General features: G+C 40.7%; 1 protein-coding gene across 2 annotated transcripts; it reads left to right on the top strand.

Moving 5' to 3' along the window:
- Positions 1–741: 741 nt before the first annotated feature.
- LOC122307788 (putative transcription factor bHLH041) lies at positions 742–4,028 on the top strand. 2 transcript variants are annotated; one of them, XM_043120880.1, is made up of 8 exons: positions 742–1,218; positions 1,343–1,462; positions 1,556–1,661; positions 1,810–1,824; positions 1,955–2,017; positions 2,139–2,831; positions 2,994–3,380; positions 3,580–4,028. In XM_043120880.1, the coding sequence occupies exons 1-8, from the start codon at positions 1,103–1,105 to the stop codon at positions 3,649–3,651; spliced, it is 1,572 nt and encodes a 523-aa protein (XP_042976814.1). In that variant the 5' UTR covers positions 742–1,102; the 3' UTR covers positions 3,652–4,028. The 2 variants fall into 2 exon arrangements, with proteins under 2 accessions (XP_042976814.1, XP_042976813.1); XM_043120879.1 differs by having other exon boundaries at positions 1,340–1,462.
- The last annotated feature ends 7,296 nt before the right edge of the window (positions 4,029–11,324 follow it).

Genomic DNA, 11,324 nt, shown 5'->3' with positions numbered 1-11,324 from the left:
ATTCAATCAACTAACGTAATCATATAATTTAATAAAAAATAAATTCAATTTCATAGAAATAAATCTTCTTTTATACTTTGATTCAACTTTTATAGAATTAAATTTATTTTGAATTAATTTACATGACTATGTTGATTGATTTAATTTATTTATTTTTAAATTATATAAGAAATTTATATCTTGAGATTCTTAATCTAGATTCAAATACTAAAAAGAAAGAAAAAAAAGAACTGAATGATAAATTAATAATAAAGGAAGTGTAAGAATATTATTACTTAATATTAATATTTAACTTGTCCAAATAATGTTAGACGAAAAGTAAAACGGCAATAAATAAATTATATAAAATTAAATTTATAAATTAATGTAATTTATTATAATAAGTTAAATTTATTATATAATAAAAATAAATTTATAATTTAACTTATCGTATTAGATTATTTTAATTTATAATTTTATTTGTACGTCATGTCTTTATAATTAAATAAAAAAACCTTAAAGTCAGAAAGGAAAAGGACGCTCGATCTGCCTTCCTCCCTTGACTCATTTCAAACCATCGTGAGGGTGGACTTTGACCACTACTTTTAAACCCTTCCCTGACCCAACCCAAGATAATATACGTGCGTGCTTGTAGCCTTGTGAGATCTCTCTCTCTCTCTCTACGACTTTTCAAGTTTTCACTTACCGAAGACAATTCTCTGACCTGCCTCCTTTATAAAGGTCGGGTCACATGTTCTCTTGTTTCTACCTTCCCCCTTACAGCAATGGTAGCTTCTTCCACGACTTTCAAATCTATATCTGTTTCTCTCTCAGTAGCAGGAAGGCCGGTTTCACACTTATAAAACATAAACACCTTCGGCTTCAATCTTTATCCATCCACTGATTTGGAAACCCACAATATCATTAAGAGATGCTTGTTAGCTTCTCAATTTCCCAGAAAGAAAGAAAACAAGACATGCATAGGATATTTTAAATCATGAAGCTAGCGATCATCCGCAGATCATCAGTACAGACGCGGGTACGTACGGAATGAAACTAGATAAAAAGGGATAGGATGCAGCAGTTTTAACCGCCACGTACGTACGTACGTACATGCCCCTCGATGGACAACACCTTCCTGCTCGATGAAGCCGGCCGTGTTGATTTCTTCCGGTTGATAATGCACTCTATTGGCAATTCTTACATTTGCCTTTGGTCATATCTTCGTCACCCATTTAAGTATTAATCAAAACCTTCTCGTTTAATATTTGTTTCTCTTTTCAGATATATATAGTCTCATATATATGTAGGTTTGCACGTATATGCGATTCCGGCGGCTTAGACGTTGATTCTTTTGCAGCAGTTTATGCTTCCTGGATGGATTCTTTTACGAAGAGAACAATCAACCTAGCTCTTCTTCAGGAAGTAAAGCTCGGAGGCTTTTTGACGAGTACCGGCAAGCAGCTTTCATCGTCGAAAATGAGTAAGCTGAAGGAATGCCAGTTGTGATGTTGGATATTTTAGAACATGTTCTCTGAAACTAATTGATTTAAATGAACCTTTTGTTGTATGCCAGACGCGCTCCAGGAATTGCTTTCAAGAATAGTCTTCCGTATGTAGAAATCCAAGAATTGGAGCTTCAGAAACTGGCATCAACCGAAGCACAACGACAATTCTATCAGGTAATATTCAGCTCATGACAGTAACAATGAGCTAGCAAGAGATCAGAAGGGAGAGATCAGCTTTCATCTTGTTTACTGAGACAAAGAATTCAAGTTTTCTCCTCCCTATGTCAGCTTTTTTAATTATTTTTACTGTGTTTTGTCACAGGAAGCAAGGATTAAGGTTTGTTGCTAAAGCACAATCTGATGTTTGATTGTTATTTCTTAATCTTGATATATATTTTAGAGAATGAAATACTTACAACTGATCCTAATTCCTATGCATGCAATTCATTTGCGTTTATTGATTGCAGACGGCAATTTTTATGGGGTGTAGGAGTGGAGAGATTGAGATAGGCTTTGTCAATGTGTCTCAGGTAAGAAACCCATGCACATCACAATCTACAGATGATAAAAGCTTTGCGATAAACTGATCAAGGCCATACCATGCAGTTTTCTTTTATCTGAGAAGCGATTGCAATCAAATTTTCTTTGTAGGTTGACATTGAGAAGGAAATGAGGAGTTTGTTTCCAGGGGATTTCTCTCCACAAATTTGTCCAATTAGAGAGCCTTTTTGGCGTCCAGATCAAAATCCACCTTCATCCTCTTCATCAATATCCTTGACATCACCATCAACGGATAGCGCCGAGTACTCATCCCTCCTGTTCAACATTCCAAGCAATGCCCACATTCCAGAAACACCAATAGAAATTCCTTCATTCCATCAAATGCCAACATCACCTAGTCCATACCAAGAAGCCATGCAAGCATTTGCACGAGCCCGAAACATTCCGTTCCCAGCTCCAGAGACTGAAAATGCTGCAGTGGCAAGAGCCTTCCTCGCCGTTCTATCTTCAACTCCTACTTCGTCATTATCCCATCAACCCCAGCAAAATAATTTGCCCTATAATCATAGGGTAATCTCAAAACCTAGTGCCTTCAAGAGTTATGTATCCGCTTTAAGACCAACGACCCAGAGGAGAGCGAATCTCGGCAGGCAAAGCATGCTCAAAAAATCAATTGCATTCGTCAGGAGCTTAAATTCTCTGAGAGTTCAAGATCAACGTTTGCAAGCAACCCGCCCCACAAGCACTCATCAGCTGCACCATATGATTTCGGAGCGCAAGAGGCGGGAGAAACTCAATGAAAGCTTTCAGGCATTGAGATCACTTCTTCCTTCAGGAACTAGGGTACTATAACTTTCAATTAGCCATTTCTAGTAACCAACATGAAATATCTCTGTCTCTCTCTTGATCTCTCTCTTCACGTGTGTGTGTGTGTATATATATCAATGCTTCCATGTATATTGATACAAACTCGACCCTGACACATGTATATTCGGGATTGAACAGAAAGACAAAGCATCGCTGCTTACTACAACAAGGGATTACTTGAGTTCTTTGAAAGCCCAAATTGCAGAGCTTACTCGAAGAAACCAGCTTTTGATGGCGCAGCTTTTGCCTGCCAAAGAAGCCATTAATGTAGAGGAGACTAGTTTCTCGAACGAAAGACTCGGCATTCGGATCATTCCACACGTCTTGGATTCAACCATAGAAGAGCCCATAGTTGAGTTGCGAGTGACTGTAAGAGGTGAATGTCCAATGAAGGATATGTTGATTCGCATTTTGGGATTCCTGAAGCAGGTTGAGAACGTAAGCTTGGTTTCCATGGAGAGCAGTACCGGCCAGATGTTGGAATTCATCTCTTCTAGTCGCATAAGCTTGACATTAAAAATTGAGGTGCGTGTATATATATATATATATATATATATTAATTTAGACAATTTTTTTTTTTAATATATATTGATTTCCGGTTTAAAATATATATATATATATACATTTGTCTTTGAACGTGCAATATTTAAAAATATGAATATTATTCCAGTTCAAATAATAAAAGCTGATCATAAAATTATACTGAACTTTTCCTTGTTGGTAGGAGAACGAATTATGGGACGAGGCTGTCTTCCTGGAAGCAGTGAGAAGGGTTATTGCTGACTTGGCACCATGACAACCAATTAGGCGGCGGGCGGTGCACGAATACCCATAGTTTTCAATGATTGGTTGAATTTCCAACTAATCGCATCCAGTCCATTCATCTCTGCAGCCTTCCAATTTTGAGACTTTCAACAGATATGATATAGTCAATCATATTCAATTTTCAAGCACAGTGCGTCATTATATTATTACAAACATGCGATAATTTTGTTTTGATATTTTGATCAACTCATGATGTTGTATGCATTAATTAGAAAATCCTCCCAATTGGGGACCATGAATGAAGCTGATCCCTTAGCTTGTACCACACACACGTACACCCACACACATATTTATATATCTTTGTTTACTTTCAATTATTCCTTTTTGGTGGGTTGTTCTAGATCATGACATTTAGTATTGTAATTTCTTGTACGATATTTATATGTTCGTCGCCCATATTGATTGACTGCGATTCTTTAAGAAGAGTACTGATCAATACATACATACATATATATAATATAATAATCTAACAAACATATATATATATATATATAGACCATGCGATTAATATTCGAAGTCTATTATCAAATGTGAAAAGACCAACTTTTTCAACATTTCTCACCAACCCGCGTGGCTTTCTTTGTTTTTTGCTTGAAAATCCCATGCACGTGGCTTTTGTAGGTTCATGTTTCAAGTACTGTTAGGTCAACCATTTTTCTTCATGAAGAAAAGTAAAGTATCTAGCTAGCTGTGTGTCATATATTGTCTTTAGAGGCGCCGTTTTTGACCCTTCAATCTAGAGTAGTTCTGGCCTTTCCGAAGAATTTGCTTAAAACCATGCATATTGCTAGGTGTTGGTTTTTCTAGAGTTAATTATCTAATTATTGATAGTCACGCGAAAAAACAGTACTTATTCTGACCATTTCTTATTTAATTAATCGAAATGGAGAAATGGTCTTTAACCTAGTACTTAATCAATCATAAACATGAATATTATTAATAAATGTTTTGGAAAAAGCCACCATGCCCTCTCCCCTTACCCCCTCAAGTGACTGCTGGTGACAATTTATTTATTTATTTAATGATTAAGAAAGTGTTTTTAAATATATTGATGTATTTTTTTATTTTTTAAAAATATTTAAATATATTAAAAAAATATAAAAAAAAAGAAAAAAAAATCCTGCCTAACTGTCAATTTGAGCGGTGCACTCTGAGCGATATAGTAGCACCGCCCTATATGTTTTTGTTACATAGATCACGATGATCGCAATCAACTAGTCAACTACTAATATGAAGGTAATACAAACACTCAAAAGGCGATCTTAATACTGATGATGAATAAATTTTAATGACTATTTCACCCTCAAATATTATTAATGAAATGAAAAAAAAAAATGCAATCTTTAACGCATGAAGAACCTTCATATTACAAGGAATCCTAAACCAAAGACCCCCCTAGATCCTAAAACCTTAAAAAGAATCAAAATCCCAAAAAATAAAATAACCGTCATTTCGGCATCCTATATCTCGTTAGAAATAATTGGATTTGCAACAATAAATCGCCGTTGCTATTAACAATAAACAATGAACTGGATCATGAACTATTGCAGCCCTACTGTTAGACTATCAAACAGCCATTAGAAAAATATTGGTCGCCCTAAGCCACATTCCTCCATTCAGTAGGTGTTCTTACCAACATTCTTCTTGGAGCCCAAATCCTTATCATGACTTCCATTTCCATATAATATTTGATATGTGATTAGGGCACAAAAATAGTTGAAGAGAAGTCAAACAAGAAAAGTAGTGATTAAAGAAGCTGTCAAACACACACACAAATTAAAAAACCTAAAAAAAAGTCCAACAATGATGTGAAAAGAAAAAAAAATATTTCAGGAAGTTTGTGGATCATGTCATCCCACTTCTCGAAATTGACATTTGATTCCTCAAATGAAAAGGTGATCAAGGCAAAAGACAAAATTAGTAAGGACTCAATACTTATTTAATATAAGGTTGCTCATTCTTCAAACCTATTTTCCAGAGCTTATAAATATACCGTTGCTCGAAAGTACTCAAATCCGCAGCGTGCAACTAAAGTCTGCAACAGCATGCAAGCAGGTAAAACATACACAACAAAGAGAGTTAAAATAGGAGGACATATTCCAGCTGTATTGTTTTGTCTATTCTCAGTCTGTACATTGAATATGTTTCAAGTTAAAGTCACAATCATGAGTTGTGTTAAGGACGTGTCCCACTTCCCCTTTACAACCGTTCACCTGCATTACTTGTGTGATATCAAGAGGCTCCGGCGTGATCTGCTTGGAAAAATTCTGATGCTTAAGTCAGTAAAATATAACAAAACGATTCACAATTCAAAAGAGAGTTCGATCACTTACTATTAAGGGTTACCTGGTATATATAAGTTCATACGTGATGCTTATCTTGTTTAGAATTTATCGGTATGGATCATCATCCAGTAATCTAAATGATCATGTATATGCATGAAATCTCTATCTTTTCATGAAAGATGGCATGGTGTATGTGTAACTTTGCTGAATTTTGGACTCTCTAATTCCCTTTAGTCAGCAAAGGTCCTCTCCTAGTGGGCTTCTTTCATATTTGGGCCTTTAAATGGAATGGACCCAGAGGGCTTAAATAGGCCCTCTAGCTACCCCGCTAATTCTCTTCGCCTCAAGGCGTAGGAAATTTATGTTGATTAATCTTGCTGCCTCATAAGTATTGTGAACCTCGTTATGGGCCCCCTTTTTGTTTCCAGCCCTAAATCTTTCGATGGCTTATTGCGGGCTTGCACATACACAAGATGTATGGTGCACAGCAAAGCAAATGACTGTTGGGACAAGCCCAGCCCATCTATGAACTATTGAGCACCTGCTGACCTTTCATATTCTTCTTCCTGCACCATTTCACTTTTTCAAAAATTGTGGAGCCCCTATGATTTCCCGTTGTCATGGCAAGAAGGGAGGGGGTCTTCGTGCGACGGTTACTCTTCTACTTCAGTGTCAGGCCATGATGTCTATGGCTGTTGGCGTTCCGTATTCGCTCTTCTTTAAATACCCTTTCTTTATCTTCTTCATTTTTTCCTTTGCTCACTTTTCTTGCTTGTGCGTCCTTTCTTGTTCTTTTTTCTTGCCCATTCTGTCTTCTTCATCTTCTTGCTTCTTTTCTCCCTTCCAATTTCTATGGCTGAACAATGAGACAACTTAGTACAACCTTTTCAAGTCCTAGAGGGCATGACCTTTGACGGGTACATGTGCGTTCAGGTCTCCTAGAGAAACATTTACCAGAGATTCTAGAGGAATATTGCATTCTCGAAACGACGGTGATGGAGGCTCCCTCGTCTGGATGTTGCGATGACGAGGGTTTTTTTGGTATGGTTGCCGTGACCGCGTCCCTTTTGTCACATGGGTTGGCTACCCTTCTGTCGCCCTCTTTGCTACATCTTGGACCTTCTTGGTATGGTGCCGGCTCAACTACACCCCTTTGCACTGAGGTCTTATCTTTGTGCTTGCATTATTTTTCCTATGGTCCTGGAGCCTCTTAGCGATCCCTATCCCGATCTGAAAGCTCGGAAATTTTTGGTCTTTTATGATGTAAGGGTTGCTACTAAGGGTAATGTCGCCAGTTTTCGCAAGAAACGTAAGGGGTAGACCTTGGCTTGGTTTGAGACTTGGTACTCCAACACCAAAGCTTGGACAACCAGGTTTTTTTTTGTTATCGGCCAAGGCTGGGAGTTTCCCACCCAAGAAGATATTTTCAGAGATTTTCCAATTAGGGCGATCTGGCGCCCCCTACTTGATGATAAGAGCTTGTGGGCTACCATGGAACCTTTGTCACGTTGGGAGTTGGCTCGAATTGATACTGTCCATTCTTGGGCTGAGACTCATCCTGAGGATCTTTGGATTGACTTTTTGTTGACGCCTGTTTACATCGATCAGTTCCTAATGTCCCCCAATCGATCCCATGTTCAGGGGCGATCGTTCATGATTTCAGATACAATTCCCCCTCCTTTATCGAAACCCTCCGAGAAAAGTAGGTGGTGTGGCCATGTTGTTAGAAAAGATGGAGAAAAAGAGGCAGTCTAAAAAGGAGGAAAGCGAAGAGAAGAGGGAAAAAAGAAGCAAGAAAAAGAATGAAGATGAAAGTCAGAGAAAAAGAATTCGCTTTGAAGACTCTTCTCTCTTTACATCTCACAAAAGAAAACTCCGGTGCCCCCAGAAGGCGCCTGTGGAAGGACGCCCACGTCACCAGACTCAGACGCCTATGGAAATCTTGGTGCCCTTGGAGGGCACCCAGACTCGAATGCCTGCGTTCCCTATGCCGTAGTTAGAGGAAGCTGCCACACCCTTGGGGGGTGATTTGGTCCAACTGCCCACCCTGCCAGTTACTACCGCGCTTCCAGCACCTTGTGGTTCCTCCGCCTGACCACGTTCCTTTGGTTTGAGAGACTTTGAGGGTTTAGCCAGCATGACCCTCTTTGATCTGGCTACCACCTTCTGAGTTGAGCCCCCTCAGCAAGCGTGCCCTCTGGCGTCTGACCTTGTTTTTGAATTTCCTATTTTAGAGGGTCCGATGAGGGAAGATAAGTTGGATGTTGCAGTAGTGGTCACCCTTAACCTAGACTCTATCACGAGCGTAAAGGCTGGCTCACCTTCCTCGACTAGGGATGTTCATGAAGAGGTGGTAAGTGCCTTTCCCATCGATGGGGTGGACGGAGCTTCCACCCATACTGAAGAACGGGGCGATAGGGCTACAGATCATGCCAACGCAACCAGGTGTGCACCCCATTGCCGAGAGGATGTCCGTGATGAGGTGGGGGCAAAACAAACCACCCTAAAGACCCCGCTAGTCACTGTCTCTGGGGGAAGTACACTTTCATTGGTTGGCAGTCGCGAAGGCCTTTCTCTTCCTCCCCTCCAAGCCTCATCCTTTGGGGGAGACACCGACTCCCTATTCAAAGAGGAATGGAGCAACATTTTGCAAGAAGATGCTTGCCTAATGGGGGCCGACTTGGCCTACACCAAGTCCCCCCTTCCACCTGTACACCTCGGGGGTCTGTTAGAAAAGGTGGTGGATTCAACTTTGAGGGTTGCAAAGGCCTCCTTGCTCAGGGTTGTTCCTAGCCCTAGGGAGATCTTTGGTGGTGATGTTAGTGGCGGTGCCTCATCTACTTTTGCTAGTGCTCAAGCTGAAGCCATTGCTCAAATATCTAACCATTTAAATGACTAGTTCTTTGAGGTACCATGCGGCTTGTTTTTCTTCCTTTTGTGCTTACACGCAACTTCTTACTTTGGGTTGTTTCACCTTCTTTTGTAGGGCATTAACGATCTGGCAGCGTGGATTGTGATAGATCTTGCCCGCCTAGAGGAGGAGGTCAAGGAGTGGTGAAAGTTGTGCTATGTTGCCAAGCGGGCTTCTGAGAAGTGGCGGGTTGACAAGGCTGAGTTAGAAGCTTTGGCTGAGAAGAAGAAGGAGTTGGAGATTCCGCTGGAGCAGTCAGAAGGCTACTCTCACTTGTTGTAAGGTGACTTAGAGATGCGTGAGAGAGAAGTCCTCGAGCTCTGTGAAGCCACTGGCCTCACCCAAGAGGCAAAAGTCAGGGACGACTTTGCCCTGAAGCTCCTCCAGTCCGAAAGGGACTTGGCGAGGTCCCACTTTTCTGAGGCCCAGAAAGGTTTTAAAGCTGAGAAGACCTACCTAAACTCTAAGCTTCTTGCCCGTGATGGAGAGTTGAACTCGACCCTCGAAGAATTGACTCGCTAGCAAGAACGTAGTAGCGAGCTGTCAAGGGAGTTGGTGGCCGTCGTGGAGAAGGCCCGCCTTACGGCCCTTGACCTTTTAGAGAAGCAGGGGTCCTTGATAGAACTCCAGAATTGCCATGAACAGTATAAGGACAACCATAAAGACATTGACGAGGAGCTTAAGAAGGTAAATTTGGCTCTTGTTGCCAAGCACTAGAAGTTGACTGAAAAGATGGATGAGCTACCTGTTGCTCAAGCGAAGATCACACGGCTTCATGCCTAGTTAGCTAATGTCCCTGCTACTAGGGATCGCACCTTTGCTTACGGCCATGGCTTTGGCATTCTGAGGCTTAGGAACCGCCTTCTGGCCGACCTCGTCATTGATATCGAAACTCTAGACCGGGGTTTATTTTCTCCTGAAGAAAATACCTGCCATCGAGTTGACGTGTTTGGGTGGGATGAGACTCCTGATGCTTTTATAGGCATACCTTTGTTGTTGCCACTTGATGATGCTTCTTAGCTTCGTAGCCTCCTTTCTTTTGTTCCTTTGAAAACTTTGTACCTTTCACACATTGTACTCTTACTTTGTTAATAAACTTTGGTTTACATTGATGAGTATTTGTTAATTCTGCTGTTACACACCTTTGCTCTTGGTCTTTTGTTTATGTTATGATTGCTTTGTCTTTTCGGCCTTTGGTTTGTCAAGCCGCTAGGGTTCTTGAGAAGGGTGGCGTGGTCTGAAGACTTCCGTGCCCTTTTTCATGGCACCACAAGTTGCTAAGACTTGCTTTTGGTATTTAGGGGTGGCGTGGTCTGATGACCTCCGTGCCTTTTTTTTATGGCAACACAAGCTACTAAGGCTTGCTTTTGGTGTTTATGGGTGGCGTGGTCTGATGACCTCTTCGTCCTTTTTCCTGGCACCACAAGCTACTGAGACTTGCTTTTAGTGTTTAGGAGTAGTGTGGTCTGATGACCTCCATGCCCTTTTTCATGGCACCACAAGCTGCTGAGACTTGCTTTTGGTATTTAGGGGTGGCGTGGTCTGATGACCTCCGCATCCTTTTTTATGTCATCACAAGCTGCTGAGGCTTGCTTTTGGTGTTTAGGAGTGGCATGGTTTGATGACCTCCGCACAATTTTTTATGGCACTACAAGCTGCTGAGGCTTGCTTTTGGTGTTTGGGGGTGGGGTGGTCTGATGACTTCCGCGCCCTTTTGCACGACACTACAAGCTGTTAAGGCTTATGTTTGGTGTTTAGGAGTGACGTGGTCTGATAACCTCTATGCCCTTTTTCATGGCATCACAAGCTGCTAAGCATTGTCTTTGGTATTTAGGGGTGGCATGGTTTGATGACCTTCGCGCACTTTGCTTTTTGTGTTCACCACATTTTGCACCAATGTCCACCCTAGGATGTTCTTTACTTTTAAAGTTACTAATAAAGCAGAGCACGATAGGTTTAAGTAGTGATAAGCGGATGCAAACACTTCCGCAACATGAATATAAATGTAATAATGCAAATACTGAGGAAATGAAATTAACATAAATGAAAATACTATAAATGCTACTGATAAAATTTCCTTAACTGCTCCGCGTTCCATGGATGTGACAGTTCCTTGCCTTGGCTATCTTTCAAATGGTACGATTCAGACATGCTGTTAGCTACCACTAGGTAAGGCCTTTTCCATCTGGGTCCCATTTTTCCTTCGCTTTGGGTAGTCACCCTGCTCTTCTTCAAGACCAGATCCCCTACTTTAAAAGTCTTGGGCCTCACCCTCTTGTTGAAGTATTGCTTGGCTTTTACTTTTTCTCGTAACATTCTAACTTCCGCTATCTCTCTTTCTTCCTCTAATAAGTCTAGGTATTCCTCCATCTTTTTATCATTTTGGGCGGTTGAGAAGTAGCTTGTTTTGTAGCTTGGGAGCCCTACTTCGACTGGGGGGACCATCTT

Source organism: Carya illinoinensis, chromosome 4, assembly GCF_018687715.1.
Source record: "Carya illinoinensis cultivar Pawnee chromosome 4, C.illinoinensisPawnee_v1, whole genome shotgun sequence".
NCBI classification, from domain to species: Eukaryota; Viridiplantae; Streptophyta; class Magnoliopsida; order Fagales; family Juglandaceae; genus Carya; species Carya illinoinensis.
The sequence above is the reverse complement of the archived record's forward strand: the minus strand, read 5'-3'. Positions and strand labels throughout refer to the sequence as shown.